The sequence below is a fragment of the Macaca thibetana genome, chromosome 13 (assembly GCF_024542745.1).
Source record: "Macaca thibetana thibetana isolate TM-01 chromosome 13, ASM2454274v1, whole genome shotgun sequence".
In the NCBI taxonomy this organism is placed as follows: Eukaryota; Metazoa; Chordata; class Mammalia; order Primates; family Cercopithecidae; genus Macaca; species Macaca thibetana.
This window is the reverse complement of record NC_065590.1, coordinates 52,677,993-52,698,654: the sequence shown is the minus strand read 5'-3', so window position 1 is coordinate 52,698,654 and position 20,662 is coordinate 52,677,993. Positions and strand designations below refer to the sequence as shown.

The 20,662-nt window shown below is 39.7% G+C and overlaps 2 protein-coding genes across 2 annotated transcripts in view; one reads left to right on the top strand and one right to left on the bottom strand.

The window, feature by feature from the left end:
• The window catches only part of ACYP2 (acylphosphatase 2), a 914,175-nt gene that overhangs the window by 859,203 nt on the left and 34,310 nt on the right, over window positions 1-20,662 (top strand). The window lies entirely within an intron of this gene.
• TSPYL6 (TSPY like 6) lies at window positions 2,550-5,911 on the bottom strand. The gene has a single exon (XM_050753763.1). The coding sequence runs from the start codon at window positions 5,500-5,502 to the stop codon at window positions 4,270-4,272; it is 1,233 nt and encodes a 410-aa protein (XP_050609720.1). The 5' UTR covers window positions 5,503-5,911; the 3' UTR covers window positions 2,550-4,269.

Here is a 20,662-nt window from a genome sequence, read left to right as displayed (position 1 = left end):
GGGGGCTGGGGGGAAGTATCTTGTATCTCATATGTTTACAGCTACCAATAGCAAAGAGAAAATTGTGCCACTGGAAAACAGGGCAAGTCATCTATATGGATGCCACTTTATGTGATATGAATTCATATAAAAAGCCTAATTAAACCTACCTTATGTTTCAAAGGCAGTAAGTTAATCTTATACATTATTGTTTTCATACTCTTTATGTAAAAGAAAAACCTCATTTTCAATGGTAAATTATTATCCCCCAAATACATTGCTGTATACAGAAGTGGAAATATTTTGCTCAAATAAGCCAAAGCAAATGATTTCATTGTAGTTCTACAGAAGTTTTTGTTGGTACTAATACTGTAATCGTCTATAGCATATGCCATAGGTATTGTTTGAAAATTTCTCTCTTAATTATCAAATGAAATATTTATACCTCAAAGAGGGAGGCCTGAAAAGACATGAAACTTAGAAATATAGACCATCTTACAGGCTTCAGAATAGCATCATCCCTGTTGAACGACATTTAAAAATGTGGATTTTATGATATATTTGGCTGGAAGATATAAAAATGAATCATCATGAGCCATTATTAAAGAACTGTTTATAACTGAAAAACCCTTATGAAGGTCAGTTGACAAAATGAGTGGAGCACTGTAAATACTGAGTTGATGGCCCATGCCTAGATAATTCAGTGTTTCTATTCTTAGAAAATGGATTTTAGCCATTTGAATGTGGCCTAGTAAATGATCCTGTTACAATTTTCACATATCAATTCATGGTTTACCCAAAAAGATCTGCAGCATACTTTTAAATTGGCCTTTTTCTGGCAGAGGGGTTCCAGAAAAATAATGTGTTTTTTTTTGTTCTGTTTTGAATTTATTTGCTTACTTTGGGTTTCTTTTGTTTTTCTTAAACAAGAATATTAAAGTACAATATAAATACAGAGAAGTACGTTTTCTAAATGTACAACTTGGTGAAGTTTCACAAATTGAATATACTTATTTATCCAGCACCCAGAGCAAGACACAAAATATCACCAGCCCTTCAGAATCTACCATCTCATACTTCCTTCCAGTCAATAAGTACTTATCACCCCAAAGTTTACTGGGAGACAGTTCTCCCATGTGTCTCATGTTTCTGCATATCTTGTCAGCAAAGGCACTGACTGCATGTGTGCAGAATGTCTTTTCGAGTCAGCCTTGGAAGACAGTGTCTCTAGAGCAAAGCACAGGTGTGCTTAGAGTCTTGAAAATAGAGATTATGTCCCTTAGAGAACAAAGAACAGGTTTACTTACTATTTAGTATAACAGAGATGTCTCCCTTCAAAGCGAAAACGACAGGCATGCTTACTGCCCATTATAAAAGATTCAGCTTCCCTATGTTCCCTACGGGAGTTCCTCTCCTGTAACACAATCCACTGTATGTACAGATGTCACCTGGCTTTATGTTGCCTTGTGGGAATTAGAGCTCAGGGAACCAGTGCAAATACTGACACTCTTTTGACTATTGAGTTGTAAGGTCCTTTGTCTCTGACCTAGCACATAAGGCTAACTTGTTAAGGTTAAGCTTGCAAGAAGGGTAAATCTCAGACCCATCACTGTCCTTGGCAGTAACCACTATTGTGACTTCTGCCACCATAGATTAGTTTTACCCGCTGTTACACTTCATACATAAAAGAATTATATAGCATGTACTCTGTCCGGCTTCTTATATTTATCAACCTATTTGTGAGAATCATTCATATTATTGCATGTAGGCATAATTCTTTCTTATAGTATTCCATTGCGTGAACATTTTTAAAAATTGGTTTATTTTTTCCACTATTGATGGACATTAGGGCAGCTCCCAGTGTCAGCTATTAAAAATGTGTTGTTATAAATACTTTATGCATGTCTTTGAGTGAATATATGTATATATTTCCGTTGGGTATATTCCCAGAACCAGATCAAAGGGTACACACTGATACTGCCAAACAACTTTTTAAAGTATTTGTACAAAGCTACTCTCCCATAAGCAGTATATGAGCCTTTTGGTATCTCTGTTATTTTCAACCTCTGTTATTTTCCATCATCTTTGTTTTGTTTTTTTTCAGTGATATGCTTTAATTTTACCATTCATCCATTCATAAGGAAAGATGCCATTGGCATAATAGAATTATACCATGGGCATAAGACAAATATGCCCATGGTATAATTCCAGTTTCACAAAGCAATCTCACAAGTACTTCCCCTCTTTAGGCTGAGGCAGGTGGATCATGAGGTCAGGAGTTCAAGACCAGCCTGGCCAACATGGTGAAACCCCATCTCTACTAAAAATATTAGCCGGACGTGGTGGTACAAGCCTGTAATCCCAGCTACTCAGGAGGCTGAGGCAGGAGAATTGCTTGAACCTGGGAGGGGGAGGTTGCCATGAGCCAAGATCATGCCACTACACTCCAGCCTGGGCAACAGAGCAAGACTCTCTGTCTTGATAAACAAAACAAAACAACTGAAAAAAAGACATGTCAATTACTAAGTTGTTACCAGGACAAATTATCAAGAAAGACAATGAGAGCCATAAATTTTTTGTAATTTATTTATACATGAACACAATAGTTTCCAGTCTTCAGCGTCAGATAAGACCAAGTTATTCAAAATAAAATGTTAAAGATACGGTTTTAACAGAAACAAGATCAGGCTGAAAACACTGTCATGAATATCCATATCCATATAATGTACAAAAAAGAAAGGCTGATATTATTCCAAATGTTCCTAATTGAAAGTAAAATAAAATCTGTACAGCTGAATCTTCCCAGTAAACAGAAAGAGAAAATATTATAACACAGTATTAATCTTCCACATAAATAAGGCCACATGCAAACAAGAAAGAGAACACCCAAAATTACAGTGTTTCTTCAAAGAACCCTTCTCTAGGCAACATATTTAACACTCCAACCATCTTCTATTCTTCTATGTGAATACTAAAAAAAAAAAAAAGTACTTCTCTTCCCATCATAACTAGTCAACCCAGTGTTAATTCTAGGCCTGATTTTCCCCTGAATCATTTCTGCCTTTTTGTTCAGTTTTCCCTGCTTAGAGCACCCATCACAATCTCCTTCATTCTTCTATCCACTCTGAACTAGAAATCACCTTTCATTCCATCCAGCTCTGTATTCCTTTAAACCCTCTAGGAATTGCTAAAGAGGGATGAGGGGCTGAAAAGAAAGGAGAATGGGGAATAAGAGGTCTGGCAGTCTATTTTACAGAACAGCCTGCTTCTGGACATGACAAAGAAACTAAAAAGCCTGCTTCTGCAGATGTTTCTGAACTACTACTTTTTTTTTTAAAGGAAGACAGAAGAGATTTATGAGAGATGAGAGAAAAGAAAGTGTACACTCACTCTGGCACTTCATTAGGTTCAGGAAGGGAGGAAAATAAAAGTACCTAGATTTTCAATGAATCCACTGGTTGTGGCTGAGAAAGCTTGGTACTTGTCAAGAACACCAACATATTAACCTTGCCATGAGGATAGGGTCTGACATGTCCCCTCAACCATTTGTCTGACAGTAGGGTTTCTGAATGACGAGGGTGGTGGTGGCAAAGAATTGAGAGGTCTTTTGGAAGAGGAAGGAGTCTTTTGTGTGCTGACAGGAAACCTGTGTCCACCACCAGTGTTGTGGAGATCCCTGTTGATTAGAAACCACAGAGTGGAGCTGGCAATGGTCTGGGATATGTTCACTCAGCAGGGAGCTGCCCAAGGTGGTGGGCATAGCCAGTAGCAGGCAGCAATAGGTGACCAGAGTCTCAGGAAAAGTAATGGAGTCCCATAATTCACACAGACCAAGTTGCCCCCTGCTGTTCTCCCTTGACTTCATTAATGCCCAGCAATTGTCCACAGTCCTTGTGCCTGTACTGTCAGATGCAGAGCAGGGTGAGCCGAATAGGTTCTTAGACACAACTAGAAATCCAAATAGGAGCCAGACCAGAGGTCTTGGGAACAAACGGAGTCCAAACAAAGGTAAAGACAGTATAATCTACAGCATCATTCGCTTCGCTTAGAAGGATGTAACCCATCGGCTGGGAGCATGTGATGTTAATGCAGAATAGTAAGACAACCAGGTGAAAGGGAAGCAGCATAGCCACCAAGGTATCAATCTTCAGGTTGAGAGAACGGAAAGTTTAAACAGAGGGTAGAGGAAAGTCAGAACAAAAAAAAGGGCATACCTAATGCTGTTGCCCAACCACAGGTCCAGCTCGTGGTGGCGGGGACCTTCTGCAGGAGTAGTTCCAAAGGCAAAGGTTAACCAGACTGGAACCCAAAGGGCCTGGGGATCTCCACTGGCTCCCTCATCGGGCGACGTCTAGCTCTATGGGCGTCTTCATCCAACAGGTAATACTGCAGTGGATTTGGCCAGAGGTCCTCTTTAATAATCTGAGCAATCCTGTCGGACTCTGGAAGGCTGTGGTCTGAAAACCAGGCGAAGAAGCTGCAGATGACATGTCGGTTCCTATGAATGAAGGACTGGGGTCCATGGCCCTGGCGCCACATGATTAGAGTGGAAAAAGACACCACTTGGCCGAAGGATCTGACCTCATACACCTTGACGATCAGCTTGTTTCTGAAGTAAGGGTTTCTTCGAAAGAAGAACTTAAACTTGCAGCCTGTCCTAGGGTGTCTGAGCTCCTTCACTTCCAAATTGGTTAAGTAGCTTAACATCTCGGCATCTTGGCCTCTAATCATGGCAGACAGCTGTGGGTGGTGGCGGAAAGCAGTGACCCAGAAGCCCGGGATATTGCGAATGATGTCATTCCTCTGCTCTAGGTAGTATTCATGCATCTGCCCAAACCTGCGCTCCACCTGCAGGAGGGCCCTGTCAGCCTCGGCATTCACGGAGTCCAGTTCCAGCTGGATGGACTCCAGGGGGTTCAGGTGGAGACCCACGTTCAGGGGCCCGGGGCCGGGCCCAGGCCCTGCATCCTTATTTACCTCATCTGTTGCTCTGTTTCCTTCCGCCATGTCCATTTCCTCGCCTCCTAGCTTCTCATCCACTGGGGCTGAGAGCATGGCACACTCCTCAGGCTTCACGTCCTCGGCCTTCCCCTCTGCAATCACTTCAGACTCCGACCTCCCTGCACCACAGGTTTCTACAGCCTTCTCCCCATCTAGGCCGGGCGTCTCTTCACCCGGAAAGCCATTTTTGAGGCTGCCGTCAGTTGTCAGCGAGATAGAGGCTGCTTCTAGGCCCTCCGCGGGTGGTAGAGTCACTTCCTGTCCAGCTTTGATGGCTCCACGACTGCGACTCCCATCGACCAAGATGTGGAAAGTACGGCCACTATCTGCGGGATCCTGGGGTGCGACCCCCTCCTCTGGAAGCTGGGGCGGTGGGAGCACGACTGGCTCCAAGCGGCCCTCAAACACATCTGCCATTACCTGTGTCGCCTTGCTCTTCTCTCGGGACCTCTGGCCCTGGTGCGGGTCTTCCGGGGCACGGTCGGGAGTAGCAGGCCTGTGAGGACTCTCCAGGAGGCTCATGTTGGTAGCGGCCAGGGTGGCAGTCGGTAGAGGCCAGGCCACAACGGTGGGTCCAGTCAACGTTCTTCACACAAAATGGCGAGTAAACACCTCGACTATTTGCACCGCCCACTCTTCAGTCTCGCGACACCCACCCCTCAGTCTCGCGAGTCTGTGGTGGTGTCCTGTGCATCGTTATTTTAGCCATTGTGCTGGATGAGTAGTGGTATCACATGGCGGTTTTAATTTGCATTTGGCCAAAGCCTAATCAACTGAGAACCTTCTCATATGTTTTTTGGCCATTAGGATATTCTCTCTTGTGCAGTATCTGAGGCTTCTCCCTATTTCTCTGTTGGGCAGGTGTTCTTTTTCATATTGATTTGTAGGAAGCCTTTGTACATGCTAGATACTAGTCATTCTTCAAGTATAGATATTACAAATATTTCCTCCCACTCTGTGGATTACTTTTTCTGTTTTTTGAGGTTTTTTTGTTTTTTTGAGACGGGCTCTGTTGCCCAGGCTAGAGTGCAGTGGCGCCATCTCAGCTCACGGAAGCTGCTGACTCCCGAATTCAAGCGCTTCTCCTGCCTCAGCCTCCCAAGTTGCTGGGACTACAGGTGCCTGTCACCATGCCCAGCCTTTTCTTTCTTTTTTTTTTTTTTAGTAGAGATGTGGTTTTGCCATGTTGGCCAGGCTGTTCTTGAACTCCTAGCCTCAGGTGATCCGCCCACCTTGGCCTCCCAAAGTGCTGGGATTACAGGCGTGAGCCACTGCGCCTGGCCTACTTTTTCATCATCTTAATGGTACCTTTTGAGGAACAAAAGTTTTTCATCTTAACATGTGTCAATTTGTCATTTCCCCCTCTACCTTAGTGTTTTTCCGCTCTGTTTAAGAAATCTTATCTCTTGCCTGGGCACAGTGCCTCACACCTGTAATTCCAGCACTTTGAGAGGCGGAGGTGGGAAGATCACTTGGGCCCAGGAGTTGGAGACCAGCCAGGGCAACATAGGAAGACCCCATCTCTATTTCAAAAAAGAATTTAAAAATGAAGAACCTTATCTCACCAAGATTGTTCAAATTTGTATCTGCCATCCAGCTGGAATTCATTTTTATGAGTAGGGTCACAATTTGTTTTTTTCCATATGAATATCTAATTGACCCAGCCTTGTTTATTGAAAAGACCATTCTTTCCACATTCATAGGTTTTTAAATGTTTCCATCAAAAGTGACATAAATCATTGGCCAGAGCTAGTCAGTTGACCTTGTCTAACTTTAATAGGACAGGGAGGTGTAACCTTCTCCTGAGCCTGGAAGGAGGAAACTGGAAATATTGGCAACTGCTGTATCACTCATCATGAAAAATAATTTGAGTAATAAACAAAAGACCAATAGAGTTAGGCCAAAGGACATAGATAAAAGGTAATAATAAACAGAAATTTATGTAAGACAATACAGAGTATCAACCAAAGATTAATAATAAAAAGAGAAACAGTATTTGGAAAGGAAAACATAGTCACATTGATTATTTAAAGAAATATGACAGGATGTTAGACAGCTTTATGCCAATACATTTTCAAACTTAGATGAAATATATGGCTTCATAGAAATGTATAACTTATCAACAAGGACTGAAATGCAATAGAAAATCTAAATAGACCTAGAGACAGTAAATAAATGGAATTAGTAGCTTAAAAAAATCTTTCCACAAAAGTAGCATGAGGTTCAAATGATTTTGAGGCAACTACTACCAAACATTCAAGGTACACATAATCCATTTTTATATTTATTAAACATTCAACAAATGTTTATTGGGTACCTACTGTGTGCCTGGTACTCTTATGGGCCCTCTGGATATAACAGTGAACAGAACAAGGATTTCTTCCCTCTTGGGGTTTACATTTTAGCAGAGGAGAAAGATAACAATAACAAGAAAATAATAATTGCACATTAGAAAGTTATAAGTGTTACGGAAAAAACAATAGAGTAAGGAGATGGAAAGTTCTGGGGGTAGGGAGCGGGAAGCAGATTGTAGTATGAAATAGGGTGGTCAGAGGAAGCCTCATTGAAAAGATGAGATTTTGGCAAAGAGTCAAAGAAGTTAAGGGAGTCAGCCAGTAGAAATCTTGGAGAAGAGCATTTCAGGAAGAGAAGTGCTAAGCAGAAGCACCAAGACAGGAGCATGCCTGGAATGTTCAAGAAATAACAAGGAGGCCAGCGTGGATGGAGCAAAGTGAATGAGGGAGGCTAGATCAAGTAGGTTCTTGTATGATAGTGTAAGAAATTTGGCTTTTATTCTTAATGAAATGGGAAATTACTACAGGATTTTGAGCAGAGGACACAAAATGTGACTTTAGTTTTGCATGAATCACTCTGACTCCTGGGTGAAAAATAATCTGTATGGAAGCAATGGTAGATTTAGGGGGATCTTTTAGGAGGCTGCTGCACTAACCCAGGTAAAAGATGTTTCTCAGACCAGGTGGTAGCAATGGAGGTAGATGGTGGATATAGTATGATGGTAGAGTCAGCCTGATTTCATGGTAAATTGGCTATGGGATCTCTTAGTTCATTTTCTGTTGCTGTAACTGAATACCTGAGACTGGGTAATTTATAAAGAAAAGTTTATTTAACTCACAATTCTGGAGGCTGAGAAGTCCGATATGCTATGCTATGAAGTAGCATGACAAAAAAGCAGAAGAGCTAGCAAGCACCTGGGAAAGAATGGACAAAAGAGGCTGACTCAGCATTATAGCAACCCACTCTCTCAAAAACTAATCCATTCCCATAAGAAGTAATCCAGCCTTGCAACAAAGACTTAAATCCATCTTACCAACCTGATCATCTATTAAAGGCCCCACCTCCCAGCATGGGGTATGAAAGAAAGAGAGAAGTCGAGGATGACTCCAAGGATTTTGACCTGAGCAACTGTTAGGATGGAGATACTGGAAGCAGAGTGGTGAAGGCTATAATGAGGAAGATCTTTGCAGGAAAATCGGAGTTATCTTTTAAAAAAAAAAAAAACATATTGTTTGAGATGATTATTGGAAAACAGAGTTGAGATGCCAAGTGGGCATAATGAGTTTAGAGCTCAGGAGAGGTCTGAAATAGGTATTCACATTTTGCGATAATCAGCATGCATGGAATTTAAAGCCAAAGGGTTGGATAAGAACACTAAGATAGTGAGTCCTGATAAGCTAGGCCCTGAAGACTCCAAAATTATAAGGTCAGGAAAAAAAGGAAAAACATCAAGGAAGACCGAAGAGAGACCAGCAGGGTAGGAAGGAAACCAAGAGAGTGCAATGTGCTTGAAGCCGAATGTGTAAAGGAAGGTGTTCAGCTGTGTCGCAGGGTGCTCACAGGTCAGTTAAGATGAAGTCTGAGAACTGACCGTTGGATTTTAAAACAAAGAGTCACTGGTGACTCAACAAGAGCATTTTCAGTGGAGTGGTGGGGGTTGAAATATGTTTGAAAGGGAAAGGGAGGAAATAAATTGGAGATTGAATATTGACAATTCTTTTGAGGAATTTTTCTCCAAAAAGAAACAAAGAAATGGGATCATGACAAGAGTAGTCAAGCTACTTTCAGTGCAGTGGTGGGGTAATAGCTTGGCTGGAATAAGTTTAAGGGAAAACAAGAAGCGAAAAAGTGAAAACAGCAAGATATACAACTCTTTTGAGAAGTTTTGCTTCAAAGAAATGGGATAATAGCTGGTGGGGAAATGGAGCAAAGAACGTGTTTTTAAAATGGGAGAAGCAGCATGTGTAAAGAAGCAGGTTGATGTGAATGATCCAGTAGGGAGCAGAAACTAATGATGTAAGAGATAGAAGGAAGCATTATTGGAGGGATGTCCTGGAATAGACAAGGGGAGGTGGAATCTAGTACCTAAGTGGAGGAGGAGATGTCAGCTTTAGGTGGGAGCATGACAAATTCACTAGTGGTAACTGGCAGGAAGTCAAAGTATGAGGGTGTATGTGCTGGTAAACAGGTAGAAGTGATAGTGAGATTTATGAAATCTTCCTCTGATTGCTTCACTGTTCTCAGTGAAATAGAAAGCAAGATGATCAAATGAGTATGAGGAAATGGGGCAAGAGGCAGTAGAGTCTGAGGACAGAGAAGAAGGTACGAAATAGTTGTCTAGAGAGAAGAGTGACTAGAGTATGACCTAAAGTATTGTCAGACAACATTAAAGTCATGAATTCAAAGTGAGACCCATCAGCATGGCTATGAATTTTTCTCTAGCCACATTCAACTTACAGGTGCAGTGTGAATAAGCAGAGTTGGATTTAGAGCTGAAACAAGAAGGACAAGAGAATAATTATAAGAATTGATCTTAGAGTTTAAGCTGGAGGAACAGAAGACATGCAGGATAAGATCAGTGAAAAGGTGGTCTGATCAATGAATTGGAAGATTCAGGCTACTGAAGGTCTCCTGGGGTCAAGTCCTAGGGAGAATAATCTAGAGGGCTGAGAGACAGTGGTTTGAGAATGACCTGCAAGAGATTAGTCAGAATCCTATTCATGAATCCAAGTTGGTCTCTAATGAGGCAGATAGAGGATAAGGTCATTGCAGGGGAGGTCAATGAGCCAACAGGACGGGGTGGGAAGGATAGTCTATGTGTATACTGAAATCACTGAGAGATAAGACAAGAGAGAAGTGAGAATGAGGCAGGAGCTAAAAAACATGAGAAATGAGAGGGAATGACATGAGGGTAGCAACGTTTTCGAGCAATAGGTGGTCCAAACCATTGACAGAAGACTCAAAGCTGGATTTGTATTCTAGGGCCAAGGTATAGCACCACCACCTTTGGATAAAATCAGTGGGAAGGCAGACACCTTTAGAATTTTATATTTCTTAATGTCACAGACCCTGGTATTATACATCTCAAAGGTACACATATATTAGGAAATATTTTTTAAAACTGAAAAGTGAGTAGTAATATTATTCTTTGAGTTCATTGTAAAGTATTACTTTCTTTTGGGGTTCCATTCTGCTTTGTTCTAAGGCATGGACTAGAAACTATTGAAAAGAATAATATACAATTTCAACTTTGGAGTCTGAAATATTCTGGCTATAATTTTTTCCTTAAAAAAGGGAGAACAAGGAGAGCTATATAAAATCTCTGAAATGTTTTGTGAACTAGAGGCAGAAATAGAGATGTGGAGAAAGAGGGAGAGGGAGAAAAAGGAAAGAAAAAAGAAAAATGAGTAAAGGAAGGAAGAATAATATGGCTTCTTGGAAAGAGTACAATTTAGCCACTAATCTGCACATCATAGAGTTGTAAAGAGTTTAATTCTCTGGGAAACAGAAAAAGCATGATGTTTTAAAAGATAAACTGTATATTAGATGATTGAAAGGAGCCTGTGAATTGTATAGTCTTGTTTTCCTTGGACTCCTGAAATACTCTTTTTCAGTTCTTGTTTTGAAAGGAATCCCTCTCTCTTAAATTCTTTATACAACTTTGTTTATATAGTGATTTAACATACAGAACTATTTTTCTTAGAACTAGGCCACCCAGTTTAGAAAGCTGAGGGCCTGAATACAATATGTCACTTTCCTAAGATTCAAAAGAATGCTGGTAAACAAGAGAGGGAGATGTACACTTTGCTAATTTCTTCTGTTTCCCATGGAAAGTCTATCAAACTGTTTGCAAAGGAAATGGTCAAAAAGAAGTTTTAAGTGATTAACCAAGTAGCTTTACAGCTGCAGTCATCTTTATTGTATGTAAATATAGATAAGAGGGGAGAAAAATATTTTGAGTTACCAGGGCATGGGAAATGATTTACCCTAGCAAAGTTAATAAATTATGATTTAATCATTTTCTACTAAGGTAGCACTCATAGAAAGAAAATATACATTATTGTGCCTGGTGAAACTGTAAAAGTCTAAAAAGTCTATGTAGAGTCCTGGCCTGATAGACTGGCCCCAGAGTGTTTCAGTCAGGGGTGAGAAGAGCCACAGGCTTGTGACTGGACCTGTGTTCTGGCTAGTGCCAAGCGTCCCCACCAGTGAATGCGACACAGGAGCAAAATGACACAACCACTGTTACAGGGTTTATGTTACACAAAACCAAAATACCAGTATTTATGTCAGACTTTTATTTTAAAAGTGTTCAGAATTCAGGAAATACAACAGTGTAACTAAATAATACGTTTTAAATGCAAATTTTTAAATAGATATTATAAAATATGTTTCCAATATCTAAGTGTTAGACATATATAATCATTCTAGCCTAATTTAGATAAAATTTGTTCAGTATTAGAAAAGAAACTGATACTACAGTAAATGCATAAGTTGGTTAATCATAGAAAATGGAAAATGAAAAAAAACAAAGTGCATTGATAATGTCATCATTACCATAAGAGTATTTTTTGGAGCAAATTTTTTCCAGCTGCTATAAAAGCTTTCAGGTTCTACACTGGTAGCAGAGAGGTGAACAGAGTTTTGCTCTAATTCCTAGTATTTTCTTGAGTTGTCATTTTAGAATAATCTCTCTTAATTATTTCTTAAAAAAAAGTAATCACAATTTTTATGGATGGCAAACTGTAGTTTTTGTTTCAAGTAAAGCATTTCTAGTTTTATCTTTATCTTTAATTTATCCTGTATGGATATAGATTAGGTACAGCTATATCAACCTAATTAATTACTCTCCCATTCACATTCCATTTTATTGAAAGGTCTTTGAAATAGGAGTAAGATTTATGTATGTGATAGAAGGTTTAGGGGCTGGGTGTGGTGGCTCATGCCTGTGATCCCAGCACTATGGGGGGCCAAAGTGGGAAAATCACCTGAGGCTGGAGTTTGTGACCAGCCTGGACAAGGTAGTGAGACCCTGTGTATTAGGTTATTCTTGAATTGCTATAAAAAAAAAACAACCCTGAGACTGGGTAATTTATAAAGAAAAAAGTTTAATTGGTTCAACAGGCTTTACAGGAAGCATGATATGGCATCTGCTCATCTTCTGGGGAGACTTAAGGAAGCTTACAATCATGGCAGAAGGCAGAGGGGGAACAGGCACATCACATGGCAAGAGCAGGAGAGAGAGGGAGGTGCCACACACTTTTAAGTGACCAGGTCTTGTGAGAAATCACTCACTGTCAAGAGGACAGCATCAAGGGATGGTGTTAAACCATTCACAAGAAACTGCCCCCAAGATCCAGTCATCTCCCACCAGGCTCCACCTCAAACATTGGGGATTATATTTCAACATGAAATTCGAGCAGGGACAAATATCCAACCATATCACCCTGTCTCTACAAAATAATTTAAAAATCAGCCAGACATGGTGCTGCATACCTGTAGTCCTAGCTACTCAGGAGGCTGAGGTGGGAGGATTGCTTGAGCCCAGGAGTTCGAGCTTACAGTGAGTTATTATTGCCAGTGGCACTCCAGCTTGGGTGACAGTGACAGTGACACCCTGTCAAAAAAAGGTTTGGGTTGTCAATTGTTATTTTCTCTTTCTTTTTGAGGAGTATAGAGTTACTCCTTCATTCTTTTCAAATTTTAATACAGCGTATAACTCTTTGCATATGTTTCAAGATGATAATTCAGTACCTTTTAGAGTATTGAATAATCACAGTAAAATAAATATACCAGAATTTCATTATTTTAACATACACCGTATACTGAACTGCCAGAATACTGAGAAAAGATATTACAATCACTAGTTGAAACCAGGAAGCCAGATTCTGTCATCAAATCCAAATAGCACAGGAAAAGCAGTAAGTGCCTATTTATTGACCACCTTTTGTGTGGTAGGGAGGTGATAGATGTTTAGTAGTGAATGAAACAGGCATGGATCTGTGTCCAGAATTGGTTCCTTCCAGTGGGTTCTTGGTCTCTCTGACTTCGAGAATGAAGCCGTAGACCCTCGCAGTGTTACAGTTCTTAAAGATGGTGTGTCCAGAGTTTCCTCCTTCGGGTGGGTTCAGGGTCTCACTTGATGTCAGGAGTGAAGCTGCAGACCTTTGCAGTGAGTGTTACAGCTCTTAAAGGTGGTGCGTCCAGAGTTGTTTGTTCCTCCTGGTGGGTTTGTGGTCTTGCTGACTTCAGGAGTGAAGCTGCAGACCTTCTCAGTGAGTGTTACAGCTCATAAAGGTAGTGCAGACCCAAAGAGTAAGGAGCAGCAAGATTTATGGTGAAGAGCGAAAGAACAAAGCTTCCACAGTATGGAAGGACACCTGAGCAGGTTGCCATTGCTGACTTGGGTGGCCAGCTTTTATTCCCTTATTTGGTCCCGCCCACATCCTCCTGATTGGTGCATTTACAAACCTTTAGCTAGACACAGAGCACTGATTGGTGTGTTTACAATCCTCTAGCTAGGCAGAAAAGTTCTCTAACTCCCCACCTGACCCAGAAGTCCAGCTGGCTTCACCTCTCAGATCCTGCTCAGGGAGCTTAGAATGAAGAAGGCAGAAACAGGAGACTAGCCAGGAAGGGCAGAAGCCAGGCAGACAGCGCAGCAAACTCAGATGTAAAAAACAAGGTGGGAGGAAAGGGAGAAGGTCCAAGGTAATTGCCCAAAAAGGGATGCTGGTCTGGAGATGGGTGGATGCATATTATATAGAAACAAGTAGAAATCTTAATGCCCTTTGAAAAATATAAGTATAAATTTAGGTGGTGAGTTGTTTTAACAAGATATATGATCCTTGTTTGGGGTAGGGGATAGGAAAGCTCTCAAAAGCATTCTTGGGACAGGGGAGGAAATTTAAAAAGGGCCTGGATAGTAAAATGTTTAAAAGAATTACATGAGTTTTCTTAGGTGTGATAAATGGCATTATAAGTATAGAAAACAGCATTCTTATTCTCAGAAGAGGAATTTTAGCATTTAGGGGTCAAGTGTTATGATATTTGCAACTTACTTTCACAAAGTTCAACTACAATGCCAAAAACAAACTTCTGGGGAGAGAGGGAGGAAAAGAAAGAAAATATAGCAAATTTTAACTAGGTGGAATTATGTAGCTATTTGATTATACTATGCTTTCTATATATGTATGAAAATTTGTATAATAAAAAGTAGGGGGTCAAAAGATAAGCATGTGTATTAGTCTGTTTTCTCACTGCTGATAAGGATATACCTGAGACTGGGCAATTTACAAAAGAAAGAGGTTTAATGGACTTACAGTTCCACGTGGCTGGGGAGGCCTCACAATCTTGGTGGAAGGCAAGGAGGAGCAAGTCACATCTTACATGGACGGCAGCAGGCGAAAAGAGAGAGCTTGTACAGGGAAACTCCCATTTTTAAAACCAGCAGATCTTGTGAGACTTATTCACTATCAAGAGAATAGCATGGGAAAGACCCACCCCCATGATTCAGTGATCTCCCACCAGGTTGCTCCCACAACACATGGGAATTATGGGAGCTACAAGATGAGATATGGGTGGGGACACAGAGCCAAACCATATCAGCATCCTACTCTCCTTTTGACAATGGATGAGGCAGTTGAAAGGAATACCCAGGAGAGAGGGGAAGAATGCAGGGTGTGGCCTATTATGACTTTGGGCAAATGCTTAACCTCTTTGAGCCTGAGTTTTCTTTCTCTGTTTCACAGATAATATCTACATATAGGGGTGATATGAAGATTAAGTAAGTTGAAATGTAGTGGTTAAGAGTGGTGAGTCCAAATCTCAAACTGCACTTAGTTACTAAATAACCTTGGGAAAGTTACTTTTGTGCCTCAGTTTCCTTATCTGTAAAACTGACATAATAATAGTGCCTACCTCCCAGAATTGTTGTGAAGCACAGAATTGTTCTAAAGAGCAAAGCTTAGCATGTATTAAGTATTTGATAAATATTAGCTCTCATTATTTTTGCTATCTAGGACTCAGCATCCTGAAAATAGAGAATACCCCTTCTTTTCACATGCCCATTGGACATTCACAAAAATTGAGAATTTATTATGCCCATTAAAAAAACTTCAATATATTGCAAAAAGTAGAGTGTGAGCAGCATGTTCTGAGAACAGTTTTGTAATTGCTGATATAAATAACTCTAAATCAACTCTTGGGTCAAAAAGGAAATAAATAAATTTCAGAACACCTTCAAAATAACAATAATGGAAACCTCATATACCAGAACTTATGGTCCGCAACTAAAGGACTTTTTAGTATTACTTGTGAATACTGATACAAAAATACTGAATAAAATATGAGTAAACAAGATCCACTAACACAGTCAATCATTTACCACAACCCATTGGACATGCCCATGCCTTTTCAAAAATATAAGTATATGATCCTTGTTTGGGGTAGGGGACAGGAAAGCTCTCAAAAGCATTTTTGGGACAGTGGAGGAAATTAAAATATGGACTGGATAGTAAATGTTTTTCCAACAATTTTGTTTTAGCAAATTACATCCTTATCACAACACCCTATAAAGCAGGTACTATCATTAGCCCTGTTCAACAGATAAGAAAACTGAGGTGCAGAGTTTTGTTTTTTTTTTTTTTGAGACGGAGCCTTGCTCTGTCGCCCAGGCTGGAGTGCAGTGGCGCAATCTCAGCTCACTGCAAGCTCCGCCTTCCGGGTTAACGCCATTCTCCTGGCTCAGCCTCCCGAGTAGCTGGGACTACAGGCACCTACCACCATGTCTGGCTAATTTTTTGATTTTTTTTTTTTTTAGTAGAGACGGGGTTTCACCATGTTATCCAGGATGGTCTAGATCTCCTGACCTCGTGATCTGCCCGCCTTGGCCTCCCAAAGTGCTGGGTTTACAGGCGTGAGCCACCGCGCCCGGGTGAGGTGCAGAAATATTAATTTGCAGATGGACACATAGGAAATGGCAAGGTCAAGAAATGAACCCAGGCAATCTGCCCCTAAAGCTCTTCCTTTTAAACTCTGCGGGCTACTCTCTGAGCCATTCTCAGCTACAAAAGAGGGTTAATAATTCTTATCTCTTGTGGTGGACATGGTAAGATATGGAGCTGAGTGGGGAGAGGCATTGATGCTCTCTTTATCTGTTTCTGTACTGTTGAGTTGTTATAATGAGCATGCATTATTCATGTACTTTTTCATCAGGAAAATGTTTTTTAGGGGCCTATAAGAGCGCCTGGCACAAAGAGGCTCCCAATAAAAACATTATTATGTCTGAAAGCAAATTCAGAATTTCCATTTGACTTAATAGGAATTCATCAGCTCCAGAAGCTTGGTGAAGAAAAGAAACAAGATAGGGCAACAGCTAGAGGAGAATTCAGGTGGGAGGTTTTTACTTTCAAATGAGAAAAGCTCATACATCCTAAAGTAAGGGGTGGGAACAGAAGGAGGGAGAAGGAATTGGGAGCTGGGGGGAGAGTGGTCCTAATACCTCCCTAGATGAATTTAATTATTCGGGGAAAGGTTAATAGTGACCAATTGTTGACATATAAGCCCCATTTCATACACACCATGAATAGGCCTCCCTGGGGTAACAAAAATGTAAACGTCATTTTGGAAAAAGACAGCAATTAAAAGAACTCTATGGCTTGCTTTCTTTATCTACCTGATTCTGGCGATGTGAGAATAGGTTTTCTGAAGAGGAGCCAACAGTTTGTTTTTCCACTTGTGGGTTACAATGGTAAAATGATTGTTGGCAGAAGAACATCTTTTCAAGCAGCTTCCCTTGGTGTAGGTCAGAGGAGCAACAAGCAGAGTTATTTCTGCAGCTGGGAAAAAGGTTCAGAGCTATCTTCCTGGAATCGGCTCTTGTTTCAGAATCTAAAATAGATTCGAAATATTGTGCTACTTGGGAATCGGGGCCTATTCAGGCTAAGCACATCTGTTGGTAGCTGTTGAAATTCAAATAAATTCAAATAAAGTCCAAGTAATGCTCATATTACACTTACCAATTTCAAATTTTAAAATTACATATATACAAAACCTACACCCCAGTTGCTATCACTACCTAAGACACAATATGGAAAGCCTTGATTTTCTGCCAGCCATAGTTGCTTTGAACCTGAACCACAACATTTAATTCCTTTGGAAATGCCCCTTCCTCCCTACCTGAACTTTTCAACTGAGATTCATTTTCAAGAGTTTAAATATGAACTATAACAAATAGTTCTATATTTTGGTTTTGATCATTTGACAGACTTCAGTAGTTGAAATGAGGTTGTTGGACTACTAAAGTCATAAAGCCAGAATTCAGTAAATGCATTTTCCTTCTTGTCATCTTTCTGTTTTTAGTAAATACAGTTTACTTAGGTGCGGTGATTAAGGAAATCTGGTCGATTTATTTATATACTGTTCCATATTCAAGGTGTCTTTTAAAAGGCAAACAAAGGACAGCAAAGTAAGGGAACTTGCCTTTTTAAATTAAACCATGACTTTCTTATAGTGATCTACCCAATGTGTGGAAAGAAGTAGAACTGGCTGGGTGCACTGGCTGACACCTGTAATCCCAGCACGTTGGGAAGCCGAGGCAGGAAGATCACTTGAGCGCAGGAGTTCGAAACCAGCCTGGGCAACATAGTGAGACCCAGTCTCTACCAAAAAAAAAAAAAAACTTAGCTGAGAGTGGTGGCATGTGTCTGGAGTCCCAGCTACTTGGGAGGCTGACGTGGGAGGATGCTTGAGCCCAGGAGGTTGAGGCTGCTGTGAGTCATGTTGGCACCACTGCACTCCAGCCTGGAGCAAGACCCCATCTCAAAAAACAAAACATAGAACAATTATTTTAAGGTTGTGAGTTTTTCTTTTTTTTCTTAATAGTTAAAAATTTGAAAGGCACTTAAGTGACATATTCATGTCATAACCTGAGAGTTTACAATATTATAAGTAGGTAGCACACTAAGCACATTACATGAATTATCTCTTAATTTAAACCTCATAATTACCCAATGAAGTTTGTGTCATCATTTCCATCTTACTTATAAATGTATCCAAGGCTTACAAATAAGTAATTTGTCCAAGGTCACACACTGAGTCAGGATTGAAACTGTGCCCATTACTCAAGTTATTAACTCTTTTGATTTTTATTATTATTTGTAGAGACAGGGTCTCCCTATGTTGCCCAGGCTGCTCTTGAATTCCTGGCCTTAAGCGATTATCCCATATCAGCCTCCCAAAGTGCTGAGATTACAGGCATGAGCCACTGTGCCCGGCCTGAGCTGTTAACTCTTAATCTATAACAATGCCTTTTACATGAGAAACAGTAAACAGGAAGGCAGAGGATGGTAAAAAGGGTATTGAAATATGTTAGGAGCTACATACAAGAAATAAATTCCCAGTTAAAATATGAAGACCTTTATCTAAATCCAGGCAAACTGCAAACTTTAAAAAGAATTATGATAAGAATAAAACATCAGGAAGGAGGAAGACAAACTGATGACACTGACATCCCAGAATAAGGCTCCAGAGACAAAGGTATAACCATCATCACATATGGTTGGTGACTCCCACAGCGCGTTCCTCACTTTGCCCAGTGCCTTTGGGAAATGTGAGTGTTCTCTGTAAAGGTTCTGGCATGGCAAAAGATCCTAACTCTAGGAAGCTGAATAACTTACCATTTGGCACTGATATCCCTGATTTCTTCTGTTTAACTTTTTTGCTATCATATATATGTTGAAAAATGCAAGTATTAAAATCAGTAATAATGTTCAATAACTAGTACAGCTGTTCCCTTGTTCCACCTCAATGTTATTTATAGAAAAGCCATTTTTCCACTATTCTGTATCAATAACAATTTTCATTTTTGTTTTTCTGTGTGTATATGTATTATATTAAATAACAAAATTTCCCGTTTTCCTAATAATTCTAATGACTACATAACACTCTATTGAGTTGATGCACTGTAATTTATACTGGGTATTTTCTTTCCAATTTTTTTGCTATTATAAATATCCTTCCAAGAACTTATTTATACATCTAATTTACTCGAATTTCTTCATATACAAATACTATGTTTATGTCCTCTGACCATTTATCTCTTGAGGTTTTAATATTTTTGAAGATTTGGATAAGTCCTTAAGTTGTTGTAGATACTAACTCTTCCCTGTTTTCTAATTATGTTTATCTTCTTGTGTGTTTCAATCATTGTTAGTTTTTATGTTAAAATCACTTTTTCTTGATGTTTTTAAGCTATTTTTTTCTTTGTGATTTCCATTGTTGCCACAAGCTTTTCAAAAATATTGTCTAAAGATTTCATAAATATTTGATGCATATTTCTCCTAGCTTTGCTAAAAATTAAAGGAAATATTTAACTCTTTAATGCACTACGATCTTACTCTGGTATGTACTGTAAGTGCTAATTTAAATCACTTTTTTTGTTTTGTTTTTGTGTTAGCCAGTTATCCTGGCAATTATTAAAACATAATTAACCAGGCATGGTGTTACACATCTGTAGTCCCACCTGTTTGGGAGGCTGAAATGGGAAGATCATTTGAGCTCCATAGATGAGGCTACAGTGAGCCATGATCACACAACTGCACTCCACCCTGGGTGACAGAGCGAGATATGTCTCAAAATTTTAAAAATAAAGATAAAAAATAAAAAATGAATACAATGAATGAATAAAATGTAATTACTAAATTATTTTTTCCTAATTTTGTGATAGTATATATTCAATGTATTTCTACATGTCTTATGCTGCTTTATTCAATTAGTATAAAAACTTACACTTTATGTTTTAGGATTTCCTGGGGAAATTCTGGAGACTAGAGCAGCATCATGAGTCACAGTTTCTTTGTTAGTGTGGAATTTCAATATTTAACAAACAGTAAATAACTTTACTTGGTGAAAATTGTTTTTCTGTATAATAACGTATATATCTCAATCTGTTTATCTTGTTTTGTATAGTCCATTAAAGCGTTGTACTTTTTGTACATATGGCACATACAATTCTTTATAATTTTCTTTATAAATGTCATAGTTTGAAACCACCTTTGCAGAAATGATGACAGAGACTGAGGCGGGATGCTTCTCACCTCACAGGTGGTGCTCCTGGCTCATTCCAGGGCATAGGCCAAGCTAACTATAGAAGAAATTTAGTTTATAGTTTAACTTTGAACTAAGGATGATAATAGTCCCTCCCTAAAACTGATCTCCTCCTTGTCCAGAACTGAAGCCACCTTTGTAAAACTAATGAAAGGCCACAAGATTATTATTATTGGAGGAGCCTGAATTCTGCTCAAATATAGGCATACTTTCTATAATCCCTTACTGCCCAGTACTCATGTGGCCAGAGATCACAGGATTTAAGACTTCCCCAATTGCT